This window comes from Chaetodon auriga, chromosome 1 (assembly GCF_051107435.1).
Source record: "Chaetodon auriga isolate fChaAug3 chromosome 1, fChaAug3.hap1, whole genome shotgun sequence".
NCBI lineage: Eukaryota > Metazoa > Chordata > Actinopteri > Chaetodontiformes > Chaetodontidae > Chaetodon > Chaetodon auriga.
In genome coordinates, this window is record NC_135074.1 from 15,549,016 (window position 1) to 15,570,130 (window position 21,115).

General features: G+C 40.6%; 1 protein-coding gene across 2 annotated transcripts in view; it reads left to right on the top strand.

The window, feature by feature from the left end:
- Positions 1 to 488: 488 nt before the first annotated feature.
- Positions 489 to 21,115, top strand: part of LOC143318293 (CUB and sushi domain-containing protein 1) — a 375,208-nt gene continuing 354,581 nt past the window's right edge. For both annotated transcript variants that reach the window (XM_076726460.1, XM_076726469.1), the window contains exon 1: positions 489 to 1,025. In XM_076726460.1, the coding sequence (XP_076582575.1) occupies positions 890 to 1,025 (136 nt within the window). In that variant the 5' untranslated portion in view covers positions 489 to 889. The remainder of the gene's footprint in view (positions 1,026 to 21,115) is intronic.

Genomic DNA, 21,115 nt, shown 5'->3' on the forward strand with positions numbered 1-21,115 from the left:
GTCTCCCCTTTCTCCATTTTCTTACTTCTCTCTTCCACCCCTTTTCCAAATCTTTCCTCCTTTTTCCTGTCCCTCTTTTCTTCTTCTCTTCTTTCACCCCATTTCCTGAAATACCTGTCTTTTATCACTCCCTTTTCCTTTCATCCATCCATCCTTCATCCCTCTTTGTATATCTTTCTTAAACCTGTCTTCCCTCCCTCCTCTTTTCAGTTTTTCCTTTCTTTCTCCTTCTATCGCATTCTTTTTGCTCTGAAATCCCCTTTTCTTGTCCGTCTTTCCTCACTCCTTCCTTCCTCTCATCCCTTTCCTTTCCTCCCTCTTCCCCACTCTTTCCTCCCTATTCCCTTTGCTTCCTCCCTCCCTCTCCTCCTCCACTATCCGCCACTTTTCCTCCCTCTCTTTTACTTCTCGACTAAGCTCTCTCTCACTTTGCGTCTGCCTCTCTCTCCCATGCGCTCTCTCTCTCCCTCTCTCCCCCTCTCTCCCTCAGTCGTCGCTCGCTCGCCATGCTGTGCGGACCTACCGACCATCTCTCTGCTCTCCTTCACTGAATCTCTTCATCTCTCTGTCCCTCTCCTCCGGTCCTCCGGTCTCTGCTATGACTGCTCACACCAGCAGCGTGTTGCCCGATCTCAGACCGTCAACCCGTCACCGGTTACCCTGTCCAAATGTTAACATGGACATGTGTGTTTGGGGTTTTCGTGATTGATCTACGGGTATAATTCTTTTTTTTTTTTTGTTTTCTTTTTTTTGTATAAAAACGAAAGAAAAAGGAGGAGGGGGGCGGCCGTCCTCTTTTACCCCCCTCCGCTTCCTTCAGCCAAGCAGAGCGGCAAGGTGGGGGAGAAGGCTTTAAAATTAAGCCAGCTTGGATTTATTTAACAACAAAATGACGGATTTAGGAACGCCGGAGATCCTGCTGATGAGGAGGAGGCTGAATGTGAAGACTACGGGCAGGCTGAGACGCGACCTCCCGCTTCTCCTTCTGCTGGGGCTTCTCTTCGGGGATTTCTCCTCGTCCAAGGGTGAGTTTTGGAGGTTTTCGATTTTGTCTGTGTGTTTGCATGCGTGGCCGCGCGCTTGTATGCGCACATAAGTGCGTGCGAGCGCGTGAGTTGGAGGGGATCAGAATAGTCGCAGGTTGCTATGTTTGCGTGTGAGCGCGCACGCGAGAGTAAGAGGAAAAGAAAGGTGGGAATTCGTGCCGTTTCGTTGCTGCGGACGGCGCTGGTGTGTGTGTGTGTGTGTGTGTGTGTGTGTGACGGGGAGAGAGAGGGAGTTACGTGTGTGCGCGCGTGCTCGCCGCTCGGAATGGCGTGCGTGTGTCCTTCTGTGCGTGCGTGTTTTGAGATAGCGACAGGGAGATTGAAAAAGAGAGCGAGCCTATGTGCACGCACTGTGGGTTATTGTGTGTGTGCGTGAGAGAAATAGTGCGGTGCCCAACTTGTACATAATATTACATCTGGGGAACAGTGGAGGTATTCTCGTTTCCAGCCTCAATGCTGTGCAGATATTTTCATCAAATTAAATCTACCAAGTTCAAAATAAATCACAAATCACCTCAACCAGATTTCATGCAGTTTATCCAGGACAGCGTTGGGGTGACCACACCTGAAACAGCTGAAACAGTTAAAAATCTGGTTTGGTAGAAGGCAAATCTGAGCAGCTAACTCAATAACCTGTGTTGCTGTCTGCAGAATGAGCAGAGAGACTCAGACAGAGACAGAGATGGGGTGAAATTTCATCTGGAGGGCATGTAGAGAGGAAATCCCATGCTCATAGTATAACATGATTTTGTAGAGTCACACACACACACACACACACACACTCACACACACAGAGTAGCAGTTGTGTCAGTGGCTGTGGAGAGTTTGATAGTATGACAGGGGGTTGATGCTGTGTGTCTGCAGCCCAGCAGGTTTGTGTTGGTGGAGGTTTTGTGACCATGGAGGTCCCTTGTGTTTTCGATTGATGGATAGACGGATAGAGAAGAAAGCGTTAACATTCTCCTCGCTTGGTGGAAGAGTTACTCTTACTCTGTTTATCAATAGCTTCTCTGTGTGCACTTCTCCTCCCTCTCTTTCTCAGTGCTTGTCCCTCTGTGTTTCACTCTCAGTCTCTCCTCTCACACACACATGCACACATCTGTCAGATTTCCCCCCCTCTGCAATGAAGAAGAAATGGGTTCTAACAGTGTTAAAGTCCTGATAATTGTATGTTGTAAGGGTATTTTGTTCTTGAGCGGTGCCCATGCTTTTCCCTTCACACTGATCTATCTATCTCTGCCTGTTCCACACTGTGCATTTATATTGCATGTTTGGTGGTGTTGTCTTTATCTGTATTCCCCTGCCACACATGCAGGCTGTCAACCTGGAAAACAAGGTATTTGAGTGTAAGCGTGATTGTGGGTAAATTGTGTATGTTGATGAATATGATGATGGTGCATTTAAGCTGTTTGTGATTGAACCAACTGCTTCTTATCATCCGCAATGTATTTTTCATTCCAGTCTGTGCGTGGATGTGTGTGCCTGTGTTTTTGTGTGTGTTTCCTACATTTTTATCAACTTTAAAATCTGCATTTTTTCAGACTGATTTTTTTTTCACAATCATAAGCAGTTTTATGGCATCAGTATGCTGCAGATTCTATATTAGATTCTGTCTTAAACCAAGAAAGTGTTTAAAAAACTGACCATAGTAAGCCTTTCCATGTCACATTATTACAGTGTGATGTACGGCATACTAGCAGCCACTTTAGTGAGAGAGTTAAACACACAGAAAGACAGAGTAAGAGAAAATTAAAGGGCAGAAAGACATCTGGAAAGACAGACGGAGGGTGGCAATAATTTATTTCGTCAAACCTCAAACCCCAGATGGTTGGCAGCCATTTAAATGTGATGTCGCACTTTAAATTCCAACACACAACTAATTATTGATTGTCTGAAAATGTCACTTAAAAATGTCATAAAAAGTCAGGTAACTTCAGACATGAACTGAAGTGCAAATAAACAACACAGGCCGCAGTAAGATGGAGGAAAAGGTTTTATTAAGTGAGATTTTTACGGTGCTGGTAATTAGTTTTCATTATTTATCAATAATTTAGCAAAAAGTTAGCTAAAATCTTTATCCATTCCTGTGACGATGACATTAGGAATTCTTTTGATAATCACCAAATTAATTGTTTCTGCAATACCACTTGAAGTAAGGACATAATGATTATAATAATTAGAAAAAGAAGAAGAAGAATAATCAGAGGCTGGATCTTAACAAAATTTACCCTGTATGTAAAGAGTGTAATTCACAATTAAATACCCAACCAGGTACTAATTTAAAAATCATTGGATGCCCATGTAACAATTGTGGTCTGTCCTCCTGCTGTATTTACAATCATTACATATATTTACCGGCAGACTGTGCCTCTGTATCAAAAGCTGAGACAGAGAGAAAAAATAAATTCAGCCCATTCATCAACAGGTTGTTTCAGCCAAGAAAAGTCCAAATGTCCAACTGTGAAGATAATTCCCATAAACCCCAGCGAGTGCTTACATAATTGATATATTGTTAACTACACTCTACAGGGGACTATACAAAAGACATTTTTGGCACGTACACACGCACATGCGCACGCATGGTCGAGAATAACATGTCTGAGAACTTCATTTTAGACTCCCACGGGCCTATGAAGGACTTGTTTAATCACACACACACACACACACACACACACACACACACACACACACATACTCACATACTCACTCACTTATTCATTCAGGGAAATACACACACACACACACACACACACACACACACACATATAGGACATCCTGGTGACTTATTTTCATTCCCTCGTCAAATTGAGGACTGATTGAATGCCCATGTTTTTCAACGCTTTTTAATGTTTTTATCCTTATGAGGACCAGTGGCGTCATTAGGCCTATTTTAGGGGGGCTTCAGCCCCCCTAAAATGTTCTTAAGCCCCCCTAAATAATTTGATATTTTTTATTGATTTTTTTTTTTTATTGATTTTTTTTTTTTTTTTTACAAAAAAAATCTCTGACAAATTTTATATAATAGGGCAAGAATAGGAGTTAAAATAAATATTCACATTACCTGTCATTAATTTATAATCATAAATCTGTCCATTTCCCTTTATTTCATGGTGTAAGGTAGAGAGCCCCTTCACTGCGCCATTACCCAGTCCATTCCACTTGGCCGTGTAGAGTACGCCCACATCACTGAGAATCCAGTCCATGTTTTCCCTGCAGCGCGTTGCAGCGTGTGTACCTACCTTTGCAGCACACAGAGCCAACTATTGACTAGAGCAGCAGTAGGAGAAGAATGGATATACGAAGGTTTTTCAAAAAAGTAAGTATTCATCACTGCTGGTAGCAATTAGTTAGCTCCAGCCCACAGTTAACAGCAGATTGAACCATGAACCAAGCATTTCCCATTTTACAAGAAAAGAAAAAATATAAATAAATTAAATGAAAAAAAAGACGTATAGGCGATCTCGGCTCACGTCTTTTACCTCTGTTGTTTTGCGGCCAAGAGGTAGATTCCAGCCATAAAGGAACACTGCATATGCTAATTAGCTAGCCAGTAGCTAATATCATGGTCCTGGTTGTAGTGTCAAGTGTGCCCTGCGCTCTCTTCAGCCTTTGGGGGCACAGCATCAGTTGTGTTTCTCTCACATTATGGATGCACACTGCGGGTTACTGAGTTGAGCTGATTCCACTATGATTAATTTATCATTATCGTGAGTGGATGATAATAATAATGATAATAATAGTAATAATAAGCAGGCTAATACTAGCCTACTACTAGTACTACTACTACTACTAGTAGTAGTAATAATCAGAAGAAGAATAATGATGATAGTAATAATAATAGGCTAATTAATAATATAATAATGATTATAGGTATTTTTTGTTGACAGACTTCCTGAGTTTATTGTTTATTTTTGTTGTTGCAGTAGAGTATGTCTGTTAAATCTGTTGTGTTTTTCTTGTTGATGGTGTTTTAATGTGATCAAAAAAAAAAATTCGGCATGTGTTTTCATTAAAATTTAATGGTGGCCTAAAACAATTGAGTATCTACTAAATCTGTCCAAAAGTGGGAAAGTTATATCCCGGTTCTTGTTCGTTATTTGTTTTTTGGATTTCCTAATGTCTACTACATTCATTCATATCCTGTGCATCTCCAGGGGGCTAAGCCCCCCCTGTCCTCAGAACCTAGTGACGCCCCTGATGAGGACATTAAAACCTGAAAGCACACACACTCACACACACACACACACACACACACAAAGTGCAACATGCGCACGGTGACAATTAGCTGACATTGAATCAATGCCAAACAAGAAGATATTGGAACTAGCTGTCTGTCCTCCTGCCTGGCATACTAATATCACTCACATGGGAAAGAGACAAACTCACTCACTCACACACACACACACACACACACACACACACACACACACACTCTCTGTTCCTGTCGATGAGACGATGGCTAATTAAAACAGAGCTATCCGGCCAATTCAAATTCACTGTAGGTACACAAAACGGAGGGGTTTAGATGTACAGAAGAAGTGTGAAGCATGTGTATAAAACTTGTGAAAATTTAGAAAGCATAATGAAATGTGAGAGAAAGAAATTAGTTTATAAGTCAGGCACTGATTATAAGTATACAGATTATTTGAACAGGGAGTATTCTTCTTGATCTTGGTGACACATGCTGTACAGTATGTAAGGACCACTTACTTAACTATTCCAGCAAATTTTGACGATATTCTATGGCCCTCTTCAGTGAATGGAACTGCTGTTATCTCATGACTAAGATCCTTTTACTTAGTGAGGTAAGTTTCATTCATTGAGGAAGACCTTGGGATAAGGCGGAAAGCTATGTGAATGGTTAAGTAAGTGGTTTTTTTATTTATAAAAATGACTGCATATGGTTTTATAACACATGCACAATGATTTCTAACAGCATAATGTGGTTTTAAACATGTATTGTTAACAGCTATATCTCCAACTGTGGGCACCCATATAGTGGAGGCCGCTGTACAAACAGATCATGAATAACAATATAGTAATAAAAGTTGTAATGATAAAACATATTTGCTCGGAGGAGGCGTTGTAATTGTTGAAAAATATTGTACATTAATAAACACTAGAAACTGTCTCTATATCTGTTTACAACTACATTATGGTGTCTTATAAACCATTGACTAAATGTGAATGTACTGCTTAGAAATGCTAAACTGGGGGACTTCAAGTGTTTGAGAATTTGTTGAACTTCAGCTCACCCTGTATTCAACAAAGATCAAGGTCTCAGTCTCAAAACAAAAAACATCAGGTGATTATAGGATCTGTTTCGAAACTCAGTAATCGGGCATGCTCTGATTGTTATTGATATTGTAACTCACCAGATGTTGCGATTTGTCTCAATTATCATGAGTGTAGCACATTGCCCATGCATATGTAGAACCACATGTGTGTGCATGTGCATATTTGCGGTTGTCTCTCTGTTGCTTGTGCTTTTGTGTTAATGATGCACTTTTTACTTTAAGTTCAGTGAGGCATGTGTCTGTGCGCACATTTGTGTTCGTTTCCATGTGTGTGTGTGTTTTAATAATTTTCTGCTTCCTCTGTATGAGAAGCATGGGAGCACTTATAGCTTTCACCTCTACGTGGGAGAGACATACTAAAAGGCACACACACACACACACACACACACACACACACACACACACACACACACACACAGAAACAGAGAAATTTTCTTCATTGTTTTCAGGTGTTTGTGTAATAATTGAATCCCCTCAGTCACACCAAAGACCACACACAGTTCAAACAATCTGAGCTTGAGAAAAACGCCAGGGAGACTCTGTATGCGTGTCTGCGTGCACACCTGCAACAGAAAGAGCGAGACATCTCATTGAGTGCTGATGATTTTCAGGTACTTGAGGGTCCTCCTCGTAGTCCAGTGAGACTGGAGAACACACACACTTCAATACAGTTAACTACTGCAGAGTACACAGTTCAATGGAGAGCAAAGAGGCAGTGTGTGAATGTGTGCGTAAGAGAGATACGATAGAGATAGAGAGAAGCAACGAACCTCTTGTTTTTCCATTTTCACAAGTTCTGAAATTTAGATACATATATATGAATGTATGTGCAGAACACGTGAAGTGAAACGGTGCTACTGTTGGTCGCACAGAGTAGAGCTAACTATTAAAGGACACACAGAGTACATATATACATGGGTCATTATGCTTGTGATGCTGTCAAGAGAAAGGCTTTTTCAGCCGTCCATGCTGACTTGAAAACCAGCGAGTAATCTGCCTTTATAGTGTTCAAATGGTAGAACTTTTGAAAGAGCCATGGCCTACATACGGTAGACTAATGCAGGGGGAGAGGGCAGTTAGAGAGACAGAGAGAGCTGAGGAGAATATGTGTGAAGACACACAGAGAGCGAGAGAGAGAGATTGAGATAGAGGCAGAGATCAGAGCAAGTGTGTTAAAGAGACATTGGGACAGAGAGGAAGGAGAGGCACTGCTCTGCACTGGGAGACTAAGTGAAAGAGAAAATGAAAATGTATTCCCCAGCAGACGTGATTAATCAGGAATGACTTTTCCATCTTGTGCTGCTCAGCTAGTAATGTCTGGCATTAAGTAATGACATCATAACCCTGTCCACCTTGAATTTATACCTTAGATATGGAGGGAAATCCACCGAGCTGACCCAAAGGCATGAGCAAACAGGGCTCTAAAATCTGATGATATTAATGACTGGACTGGAATATTTCATGCCTGCAGTAAATACTGCATCACACACAGCAGAATCTTACATCCATCTGTCATCTGAGATCAGAAAAGACGCCATGAAAAAGGGAATTTAAAGAGCATGTATATATCATATGAAATAGCATGACAGAGCTTGAAATTATGAGCATCATAAAAGTGCTGTTGCGTTGCTGGTCCAATTGTGTTTTAACACCCATTAGTAAGCATGAGTAAATGCCATGTCTAGTTTAATAGTCAGGCTCTTTTTCTGAACCATCATGCTAATGTTTTTTTCTGAAATACTTAAACCCAACTAATAGAGACCACTACATTACTCTTTTTTACTGTGAGCATTGTCTGCTACATCCAGCATCTAAATAAAGATCTCCTGTATGCTGTTAAAACTCCAGCTATATGCCTGATGAGCTACTGTATAGGCCATAAAGAATTCTGATTTATATCATGGGTTAAAAGTTTGATTTGGCTGGTACAGAGCTTTTAATGCGGCCACTTTGGCACAGCAGTTTGTTGCTGTTTTTCTGTACCTTGTGGTGCAGACGCCTCGCTGTGGTGGGAGCTGAGGGTTATTTCATAACACAGGATTACTCAGCCTGCCAGCTCTAAAAATAAGCATGAAATGAACCTCTCAACTGGAGTTCATAATGAAAGATCAGTCGGTGTGGCTACAAGACATCCATGAAAACCAATATCCAAATTTAATTTGACAAATTACTCAGAACATCAACAGCTTTGGTACATTTTTACCAATTCCAGTGCAGTACATCATTTCCACCGTTTTCCATTCGTTTGCCATGTTAACGGCAGTGCAGTGCATTCTGGTAGCAGCATTAATGGGTTCCATAAGTGGTGCTGCACATTGACCGTTCACTGTTTGCATAAAAATCAGTTGTCGTCTATTAATTCAGATTTCAGGTGCCAGACATCACTTGATGTACCTCTCAGAACTTCCCAACCTTGTGAACAAACTACACCTGTTACCTCTTGTGCAAACATCTATCAAAGCAGAAATATTCAGGGCAATTTTATGCTTTTTTTTTTTTTTTGCTACATTAGAGAAACTCAGTGAGTGTTGAAGGCTTGTCAGAAATAAACACTGTCCAGGGATCTACAGGGAGGCTTTGTGGAAGGGGTTTACAATTCAGGTGGAAATGCTTTGCTGATTCAAATTGTTTTGTCCAGTTACAAGATTTGTATGTAGTTAGCAGTTTTTCTAAGCTAAGCCATCTCATCACATTCAAATGCACTTAAGTACATCATCCTCGTGATCAGTACATATGTCAGCAACTTCTCTCTGGACCAATTTTTTTTTTTTTTTTTTTGAGCCCTCTGCAGTGGTGGCCTCACTTCGTCAGCACATTGGTCTCATTGAAGTGAATGAGGATGCTGCTTTGTTGCCATTGTCGGTCTGAATGTAAAACTATACCTTAATATGGCGTATCCCAGGGCTAGCAAGCTAAAATAACACAGATGAAAGTAATATGGTAATTACTGATCCAGGTATAGAAAATCACTTTCTGATGAGGGTGCAGGGTCAGCTGGTAGGAGCTGGTAGGGATTCAGTGTTTTGCTAAAAGACACTGAAGCAGGATGGAGATTTTTTAGCTTGAATAAAGATCCTGTATGATAGTGTCCGTCTGCTGTACCACCCAGCGGCTTTAAACCTGAGTATCTGTTGGTTGCTGCGACTGTCCATGGAACATAGCGACTAATGTATCTGTTAATGTAGCACTTTAACTATGTTATTATTTCTGCTTTGCCTCTCTGTTAGCATGACATTTTCTATAAGCTGTAGGCTAATGGCTGGCTAGCGGGCTAGCATTAAGCAGGCTAATGTGTCTGTTAATGTTACATTAGTGTTATTTCAGTCTTTCTCTCACTTAGTTCCATGGTTTAAGGGCAGTGTGTGTGTGTGTGTGTGTGTGTGTGTGTGTGTGTGTGTGTGTGTGTGTGGGAGAGACACTGTTACAGCACACCTACACTGTATGTGTGTATGTATGTCGTGTACTATGCTGAGTGTGTGTGTATGTGCGCTCTACATATGGAGCCAATGAGTTACATTTCCATTTCAAAGCGACGAGTCAGCAGCAGCAGAAGCTACTTTCATCCATTAATGTGATTTTAAGGGCGAGAGCGAGACAGTGAGACACACGCAGAAAGAAATACATAGAACCACAGTAATAATTACTCTCCTGCTTGGCAAAGGGTTCAGATTGTTTATTAGTGTCTCTGTCTCTGTGTTCCTCTCTCATTGACAACCACCTCCCATCACCCTCTCTCTTTCCTTGTGTTTTTAGTCAAATTATGTGTACTCCACTTGTCTGCTGAGTAGTCCAGTGTTTTAATGCAGCTGTCACTCACATTAACGGGTTCACTGCTCTGTAAAGTGTGAGTTTTGTTGTTTCACTGTGTCTTTAAGAAGTTAAAAAGTCTGCAGAAACTGAACGGTTTTAAAGAATAAACAGTCTGCGAGTGTCTCTGCCTTTCTCTCTCTTTCTCTGCCTTCAAGAGAAAAATGCTTAGGGTTAGATCTGTATGTGTGTTAGGGGGCAAGTAGTAAGGGGATTATTTTGTGCTTGAGTGCCCTTTTGTGTGTAAATGTCCATGCGTAAGCTAAAAGTGTGTGTGTGTGTGTGTGTGTGTGTGTGTGTGTGCACGTCACTGTATGTAGGCATCGTGTGTGTACGCAGCTTTTCTGAGTGCAACCATGCGAAAGCTGTACAAGCTGTGTGTCATATTAATGTAATGCTCCAAGTTGAAAGTGAATGTGTTAGTTTTGTTTATGTATGTGTATTAGTGTTTGCTTGTTTGCACACATCTGCATGAGTGGGTGTATCTGCTTGTATGAGTGTGTCCATGTGAAGGAATTTAAACTGTGTATTTCTCTTAAGTCTGGAAGTTTCTATGCACAAATGAGCACAGACCATAACATGGTGTACAAACATATAAAACATGTGGCTGTCAGTGAGCGGGTGGTTATTGTTGAAGCTCTGTGTGTGTGTATGTGTGAGTGTGTGTGCACTTGCCTGCATGGTATTTTGAAGATTTTTATGTGCTTCCACATTAGCAGCCGGCATGTTTGTGTGTAAATTTGTGTTTATGCATTTTGAACTGAGCGTGTGTGTGTACGTCTGAGTATAAATGGATTAGCCACAGGCTATCGTTGCTCCAGTAGCATCGTTCTTATTCCATCCATTTTTAATGATCGGTAATGGTCGCTAGCAGTGTTGAACCTACATTGTAAGGACAAGTAAAAAAATACGGTCCTGTTGTGCACAAAGCAAGGAAGACAGAGGAGACAGAGGAAGGGAGGATGGAAAACAGATTTGGAAAGAGGCAGAGGAGCAACTTGGAGAGTGTTAATAGATGTTAGCTTGTGGGAACCAACATCATAGGAGCGGCGCTGAAAAGGTCCCGTGGTACTCTGTGCCACTGCAGCACAGCCCTACAGGGAAGACAGTGGGAGAGGAAGAGGGAGGGAGGAGGTGAGAAACTGGCCAGCAGGCTGGCTGACTGACTGACTGTCAGTTTTATTTACTGACTAAATGATGGACTGGTTGTTAAGTTGATTGACTGACTTGCTGGCTGATTGGTTATGTTACAGGCTGGCTAAGTGACTGACTGAGGCAGTTGCTGATTTGTTGAAGGCTTTTTACAAGGTAGCTTCGTAATAGCAGAGCAGGCGAGGAAAGGAGGAGAGGAGAGAGAGAGCAGATGGAGAGATAGATGAAAAGCAATGCCTCTAAACTGTGTTTAAAATCCGCAAAAGGGTTTGGAATGAGTTCCCAAAGTCCAATGGCCGAGAAATGTACTGAGCACATAATGGCTGTTAAATTGTTTCTTGTTAAATTTAGGTTTTATTTGTTTCCATTAAAGACCACAATGTGCTTTATTACCAATGCTTCCTTGAGCCATCCTTGGGGGAAATAACAGGATTTTATCCACCCAAAATTCAGTACAATCAAATCAAAGTAAATCAAATCAAATTGAATTGTATTGAACTCAATTAAATAAAATAGGGAAATGAAAACATTTGGAACAATTCATCAGTTGAGGTAAAAAAAAAAGAGAGAGAGATTAATAAGTTTTAAAACTGAAGCTCTGAGGTTTTCATGCCACCATGACATCTCAATGTGTAAACTGAGCAATATCTCCCTGTCAGCTGGAGAGCAGAGGCAGAGAGATGGATGGAGAGACTGAGAAAAATAGTGAGGAGTCGTAAAGGAGGAGTGAGTGAGGGATGCGGGGAGGGGGTTAAGTAGGAGGAGGAGGAGATGGTGGAGGGAGGAGAGGGAAAGAAGAGGAGGGAGGGAAGGCCTTAAGCAGTGTGATAAGGAAATAATAAAGGAAAGGTTGTAAAAGGCTCCAAGACTCCAGCCGTAGCAATATCAGCTACACTCTCTCTCTCTCTCTCTCTCTCACACACACACACACACACACACACACACACACACACACACACACACACACACAGACACACACACACAGACACACTTCTACACACATTGCCCATCTTTTTTTCCTCAAACATATACACAAACACACATACACAGCTGTATGAAAACTGATGTTGCAGTGTCCTTTACAGGCCATTAAATCTGAACAACGGCAATCGCTTACTTCTGTCTGACAAATGACGGCTAAATAACACAGCATTTCTGTCTGTCTTCCCACCTGTCTCATGTTCTGCTCTGAGATGTGAGCATGTGTTAGTCTGAATATGTTTTTCAGACAAGTTAAGGGTTTTTTGAACAATGTTCTCGACTCAAATTTGTTCTAATTCTGCCACATTTTGCCTGCGAAGACAGTATCAGCTCCCTTTAGCTCATCTTCAGCACATTAGACAATAAGCTGCTTCCATGAGGAGTTTCAAGTAGTGCTTCTTGAATGTCAAAAAGCAAGCAATTCTCTCTCCTTTCTCACTCACCCCATTTTCCTTCCTTGGCGCTCCACTCATCTCTCCTCTTTCATCCCTCTGCCCTTTTTCTCTTGCCTCATGTCTTTTCCCCTCTTTTCATCCATGACTCTGATTCCGTTCTCTGCATTTTGTTATGCATCATTCCCATGCTCCATCTTTTACTTCTTCTCAGTCCTCTTCCTTTTTTCTTCCCCTTCTATAGCTCTCTCCCTTTTCTCCGTGTCTCTCCATCTTTCATTCCCTCTGTCCCTTTCTGTCCTTCCCCCCTCATCAACATCTTCCACCTCACTCCTTCTCATTCTCCTCCCCACTTTTCTTCGATGTCTCTTTCTCGTTCTCTCTCTGCCCTTTCGAGTCCTTTGATTAGGTTGTTGGCATTTTCATTGAGATGTCTATATGACCACTGAAATAACTCTCCTGTCACAGTCTCATCTGCCCTCTATCTACTTCCTCTGCTCTGTCTACTCCTCAGCACTCCTCCTCTCTTCACCACCCTTTTATTTTCTTGCTCCATTTTATCCTCTTCCTGTGCATCTCTCTTGCTTTTCTGCCAATATTCCTCTCAGTTTCTCCTCTCGCAGTATCTCTGACTATCTTCTGCACCTCTGCTTCACTATCATATTCCCCTCTTTCTTGTTTTTGTCTGCAGTTTTGTTCTTTATGCCTTTCTGCTCTCATTTTTCCTTCTCTATTTCCCCGGCTGCTTCCGTAGATCGTTTGTCTAAATGTCAGATGGCCACATCAGCCACTGTTGGTATTATAAACAGCTTTCTGGTTGGTACCACAGATAGAGAGACACAGGGAGAGAGAGTGAGGTGGGGTGAGTGTGTGGTGGTGGTGGTGGTGGTGGTGGTGGGGCCTGGGCTGACGCTGCAGTTTTCTTGTGTTTCTGGCAGTGAAGAGAAAGAAGATGATGTCTGAAAATAGAGAGAACACGTTTAAAAATGATATGGGCTGTGGGGTGGGTGTAAAAGGAGGGAGAGAGTGAGTCGGCTTATGGAGAAGAAAAATAAGATAAGAAGAGTGGAGGGAGAGGAGAGGGAGAAGGGCGAGAAGAAAAAACCAGGGGAGGAGAAGGAGAGAAATAAAGAGAAAGGGAGAGGGAGAGCCTGCGTGTCTACATGCCTCTAATCTGTTGATGGTTGAGGGGAAGCAGACAATAAGCCATTATCTCTCTAAGACTTAGCTTTAGCTGCAGCAGTATGGCACTGCATACTGCTAGTGCCAAAGCAGCTTACAGCACAGTTATGTACCCAGGATCAACTGACACCCATACAGGAACAGGCTGGCATATGAAGACAGAGTTTAAATAAAGAAGATGAGAAGATACCAATATACATACACAGCTTAATGATAATAATCGAATCCGACATGAAAATCCAACATGTGAGGGATCAAAGCCAAGTGTGGAGTTTCCATCTGCGATGAAGAACACATCACAGACTTTTTCCTGCTTTTCATTCGTCAGGAGTTTATTTCTTCCATGGCAGCAAACTCATGTTCATGAGCTGTTAACTAAACTGATAACTAAAGACTTTTAGTCTTTACTCGTTATAAACAGACTTGAAGTAATTTGCTGACCCAGCAACATTAAGGATACAAACAACCTCTAAACAATCCATAAGACAGCCGTCTCTGTAGGAGCAGCTGTTACATCATTATTCTCTACACTCAAAAAGATATCGGATTTGTGAACGTGTAATCGTCTAATCCTCAAATAAAGTACGAGCGTTGCTTAACATAATTTCCCCCCAAAAATATTGTTTTTATTCGGGCCAATACAGTATGGCATAATGAGGAAACATTGTTAATGAATGCATCTGCAAAGCATAGAATAACAACATATTTCCGTTGTCCCCACAATTTATTGCTGTCCTGCTCTTTGTACGTCCACCACCTCCCTGTGACTTGCATGTGGTACAAAAGTAGCATGTCTTACACTCAAAAGCAATTACTGCTGATTATAAATCCAGGCAGCATTGCAAAACAAATTAGTATATGCAATATGCAGACTTTCTGGAAGAGTTAAATCCTTTTCAGTGGAGTGAGATTGTAGCTGTAGTTCTTAATTTGAGTTTTTGGATTTATTTATTTATCATTTAAGAATGTGTAGAAGAATCTAGAAGCAGAGAGGAGGATTCTACAGAGCTGGGCGGATGGATAGTCTGACTGGGTGCAAACAAACTCAGACTGGAAATAGACATGCTGTATAGTTCCTTTGTGCCAGTCAAGAAGGTCGGAAAATAGCATCTAGATGGAAAAATTAATACAGTTTTCCATTGATGTTGCACATTAGGCTTTAATGTACTTAATGTTGTGCATCAAGAGCTGTAAAGCTTACAGTTTTCCCTGTATTCTAATTAATATTTCATCATGAACCTGATGCACCTCCATATGCAGTTAAAAGTGAATGATTAAAAAGTTAATGTACTTCCTATGGTGGTTATATTTCTGTTGTTTTTCAATTAAATGGCGCCGTGTGGAGACACTTGCCTCTTTAGATATCTGTTGAGCCCTTTTGCTTTTTTTAAAAGAACATATAAAAAAACCCCCTCAACATTAGTTTGGTTCTTTTCATTTCTGACATGCTGTCCTCGTTGATTCAGATAATATAATAGATCACACTACTGCTGTCCCTTTTTCATTTGTATAAATGAGCCAGGAACACTGGCATTGTACAAATGTTGTTGCCAGGCTCTCAGAAATATGGAGTTACACCAGTTGCCTGTGTTGTTAGGTTTTGACCCTTATGCCCTTACTCGTATTCACTGTAAATTGCTGTTAAAAAAGCTTTGCCATCATTTCCATCATTTTGTTTGTTGCTCTGATATAGCCATTTTTTTCTGTAAGTGGGAGTGCAGAGTGGTGAGCACGCAGGGCAAGTAGTATTTAACAGAGGAATGGAACATTTTAGGCTTCATAGCGTTGGCATTAAATGGCACAGGTGTTCTTGATATTGTGTCCACCCTCTGTAGGATGCACTACGCTCTACAGTGATCAAAAAGGAAAATGTGTCATAAATAAACATGAGAAATCCACATTTACTGTCTAATAATCTCTTTCAGGCTGTCTTCCTGGCGCTAGAAACAGGAGGGAGGCCAGATTTGACACCAATGCTGTTAAAAAGCTGACGTCACTGCACTGACTAAGACAGTGAACAGAGAGAGGTGTCACATAGCAAGCTTTCTCCTCCTCTCCTCTCCTCTCCTCTCCTCTCCTCTCCTCTCCTCTCTGTCTCTTTTCTTCTCTCCTCTCCTCTCCTAATTTTGATTTTAGCAGGCATTTTGTGGCATCCAGTAGCCTGCTGGTGTGGAGCTGTTTAGGGGACATGAAGAGCTTTCTAAATGATGGCTAAATTTAACTAAATGACTTCCTCCACTCAGATCTGATATAATGTTCTCCCCTGCTCCTCTACTCTCTCTGGATCTTTCTCTCACTGCCTCATCCTTTTTAGCTGTTGTCCTTTTTCACCTCCTTCCTCTCTCTCTCTCTCTCTCTCTCTCTCTCTCTCTCTCTCTCTCTCTCTCTGTGTCCTGAAGTGTGACTTCTATTTCTCAATCTCCCCTCCAACTACCCCCTCCCTCTCCTGCCTATTTACCTTTTTCATCTCACTCTGTCCCCTGCTCCAACCACTCCCTCCTCATCCTCTCGCTTCTTTTCTGCTAATCGTTTTGTTTTGTCTACTTTCTACTTGCATAAAAGGGTCGTTCTGTTGTCTGTTCTCTGTCTGAATCTTTTCTCTTTCTGAAGCCTTAGTAAGGAAGTGTTTGAGGAATTTTCTTTTAACATATTAGATAAGTCAGCTGGCAGATGTCTGTCTGTCTGTCTGATCGATCCACTTTGTCCCTGTTTCTGTCTGCTGTCTGCAATAATGTGCCTTTGACTGGGAGCAGCCACTAATTAGAGGATAGATCTTTTACCTGAGAATTATAGTCAGAAAATTGGAAAAGGATAATTGCTTGTAGATCAGCAGTCAATGGTGACTCAGCTAGCCAACCAGCCTGCCTTTGTGGTACTCTATTCATCCACTAACAACCTCTCCACAGTACCGCCTAATGACCTAATTTATATGTATAAAGTATATCACTCATTAGATTACCATGTATATTATGTTACCATATAATTGTGTCATAATGTAATCTAATATAATGTTATGTTGAAGCCGTAATTTATATTTCCTAATCTGTGGTATCCAATTACCGTATTTATAAGTTTGTGATTTATATATCGATACTGTTTCACATATTATAATGCCACAAGGTGCTGTAATTACGCATCAGAAGTCTAATTTAGTTAAATGTATTATTATTTTATCGACCATGTGAGCCACAGAAATGAAGTATAAATTATTCTGTTTCGGTAATGTAATACAGTATAATGTAATGTAATATAATGTAGTGTAATATGATGTGATATTTTAACATCGTCTGAACCAATATGTTGCCCGTCCTAATCTCAGTATTCCCCTCACACATTAGAAATACATGTGTAGTACTGAAGCTTATCACACAGCTGGCTAACAGCACACAGTAACACTGCTGCCCATTGTATCGGCCTCACTTACCTTTTTATCATGTGTGCTGCAGCTTGTCACACTGCCATTATGTGTGAGCCATCATTTCCACCATGCTTACATTTTGTGATGTAATGAATAATAATATTAACAACCTTTGTGAAACAGAATATACTGAATCCATAACTTGACTCTTAAGAAAAGTATAAATAAAAAAGGCTTTAGGAAATACGCTTATTTGCTTTGTTGCCAGAGTCACATGCTACATGCTACACATGTAGCCAGAGGATGGTTAGCTCAGCTTAGCATAAAGATTGTAAGCAGTATGAAACAACTACCCTGTCCACCGACCAGCGCCTCAAAAGCTCACTAATTAACATGCTCCATCTTCTTTGTTGAACCCGTACGTGAACAGAAATGTATTGACCAAGTTGAAATTGTGGTTTTTACAGGGAGTTGCTTTCTGCAGCTATCACTTGTAATACAGCAGCTGGCCGTGGTGACTTCCTGGAGTCTCCACTGGTTGCCTGGCCCCTCACAGTGATGACAAAACTCCTTTACTGCTCCTTTGAAACTTACAAGGACAAATCATACCACTTTCCAATAACTTCCATCATTTGCGTTAAGACAGAGTTCCCTCTAATCAGTCCTGTTTTCATATTGAACATAACCAAACCATCAAGTATTTTTTTTTATTTAAAACCCCTTCTGCATATCAAACTATTCTTCAGATACCAAAGAAAATACAGGTACATTTTTTGTGCTGGAGAAAACGCGTTTCTGGTTCAGATCTCACTGTCAACGCTACTTTGCTTTCCATAGTTGTAAAAGATGAGTGAAAATAACAATTCTGTGAAATAAATGGAAGCTGCAAAGACACTGTATATATTACTTGCGTACGCAGGCTGATTTATACATCAGTTACATACAGTAAGCCTTACTGGCTCACAAGGGAATCAATCAGCAAACCCTGGCTCAGCAGGTTATTTTCTATATCCACAGTCTGCTCTGTCAACATGACTGATATATTAATGGGAGCATTATTTATGGTTGAATGTGGAAATCATTGGTTATCTAGAATGTCATGCAAAATGTGTAATCTGCAGACTTGTTAAAATGAAACTGCATAAAAACCTATGTTGTTCCATATTGGATGCTATGTAATCACTGTTAATGATGACCGCGATTAGGCGTCTTGCTTTCCAATAGAAAATTATAGAATTTGAATTTGTTGTGAATTACATGATACAGTACAATGTTGCCTCCACGGTACGATCCTGTAACTTTGTAATTTCAAAATCATAGCAATAATAATTTTCTTTACAGGTAATGCTTGAAACACTCAAGATTTCTGCAAAGTGAGGCTCTCAAAATTGGCCAAAAATGATGTTTGATTATTCCTTCTAAAACTAACTCATGGGTTCGAACCATTCGAATATCTATTTTTTCGCATTATATACAACAAGAGACATGCTACTTGTATGTTATTTCAACATAAATATGTCTTTTAAAAGATCTACATACCTAAATGTTACAAAATAAACAAATGTCCTCTTCACTTATCTGTTTTTCCAGTACTGAGTGAGAGCGCTGCAGCCAGCAGCCATGAAACGGGCTACAATGTAATCCCTCCTGGCGTTTGCTCACTGTCAATGCACATCCACTAAAAGTGTTTATTTTTGCCACTGACAAGCTTAGATTGTTACAATAAGTGTCTGAAAGCATTATGGAAAAGATCCCTACTGAGAGAGACCATTTTGTTAAAGAGTAAGATCGTTTTTTGTTTAGCCAGAAACGGCCATTATATCACTCTCATCAAAGCCGCCAGACTCCATTTACAGAAACAGTAATTTTATCATCGTAAAACACATTTCATTCAAACTCGCCAGAAACCAAATGAAACTTACCAAAACCTTTGTTCATCTTTCACTGTTCCAGCAGTCACCACCGAGTCTGGTTTGCCTGAAATAAACACTTAATTCATCAGGAGAGGAGCAAGAGAGATGGAGGACCACAGAGGAAAACAGCGTGTAGAGCTGGAAAATTTTCAATCAATTTTATTTTCATGTCTTGGGAATTCACTGGACATTATGACTGGAGAGATTTAAATATGTCAACAGATTTTCTCATTAACCTAAAAAAAAAACAAAAACCTAAACAGTAATAGCTGGACAACAGAAACTCTGGTTTTGTGACCCCTGTCCGTCATGCAGTGCCTTCAGTGCAGCTGCCTTTTTTTCCCATGATCAAATATTAATTTTCATAATTGAATATCTGCTTTTATTTTACAATTCAAATATATATTTGAACTTAAAATACTCATTGACAACCCTTCCGAGAAAGTTTAGTGGACTTTAGTAACTTATTTCCTCACAATCAACCTGCATTAGCCTGTCTGAGCAACAGCCAGTGGGCTTGAGTGCATCTGATAAAATACACTTCAAGTCAGAAACATGCATCTGTGTTGCATGCCATTTCTTCTCTCCTTTTACCTCTAATGTCCCTCAATTATCAAATTTTGTGAGAAAATGACCCGAGAAAATAACACCATGGAAATACTATGATACCAAAAAGCTCTGAGTCATAGTAAACATAACATCAAAACATACAGTAAGTGGACCCTTAAACCAGAGCGGCCATCAGTGACCAGCTCACAAACTCCACCTACTGTGTTACTATCTCCTCCTTGCAGTGTGAAAGGATATAAAACTGAAGTATTAGTAGATATTCTATGGTCTTTTCTCAGTCCAGTTGTTCCACTGAATTTGGCATTTTATACATCTGATAATAAATTTTACCATAAAATAGAAGATTAATACAGTTGTTAACACAGCTCTCGTTCTTAAATGTCATATCCCAGGAGGCCACCCCTCTGTTTCCTCTTCATTTTTGCATCCTTGCTCACTATACTTACTGCAATATGCACTTAATTTCAGCTTAAGTGAAATAAATTAAACCTGACTCAAAGCTGGGTTTTATTTATTAATTTTTTCATTATAATGTTGGTATACATTTTCATGTCTGGACCCACCAGATCAAGGTCAGTAGCAATAGGCATCATCTTCCATGAAAACAGCACTGCTGAAACTATACATTTGAAAATCCATCATAGAGATCCTCACAGTCAGTTCTTGCATCTTTTTCCATTCATTGTCTTTGAGGTTGTAAATCAACACCAGGTTTTCAAACTTGGCACGTCTGGGTCAAGGTGAAGAAGCAACATCAGCACATATGACAGGTCTGAGAGTCTGCTCTCTGCAAGGCTCACAGAACAGAACTGTGGACTCCAGTGTTGTCATCCACATCCACTTGTTTCCTCTTTTTTCTTCTACTCCATCAAGATATTACAATGAGACAGGAGTTGAAGACCTCTGACCAGCTGCACTATTACCCAGAATCCAACTGTCAGTGTTCAAGAACTAATTGAGGTCCTTTACTTAAGTAAAAGTAGGAATACCATGCTGTGAAAATACTCCACTACAAGTAGTGCATTCAAAGCCTTCCTTTTCTAAAAGTATGAGTCAGTCAGTTACATGAAAACATGCACCAGTAGATACAGTATGTCACTCACAGAGCATATCTGTGAGCTGTAAAGTCACTGCACTCACAACACCAATGACATAATCAAGAAATGACCACTGTTGCATAATTCAAAACAATTACACACGCACCAGATTCATACGGCGTTTGCTGCCTAGAATGGCATTGATCTTGAGCTTATCTGCTAAACCTAATGGGCAGTGAGAGCTTGTGAATATTTCAACATATCAGTTTCCTTTGTGTTGTTTTCTTAGCGATGGCTGCAGAGATAGTTGCTTTCCTGTTTCGGTATAGAGTATTCCTTGTGCATGCAGACCCTTTCAGCAGTCCTTTCATTTATATACT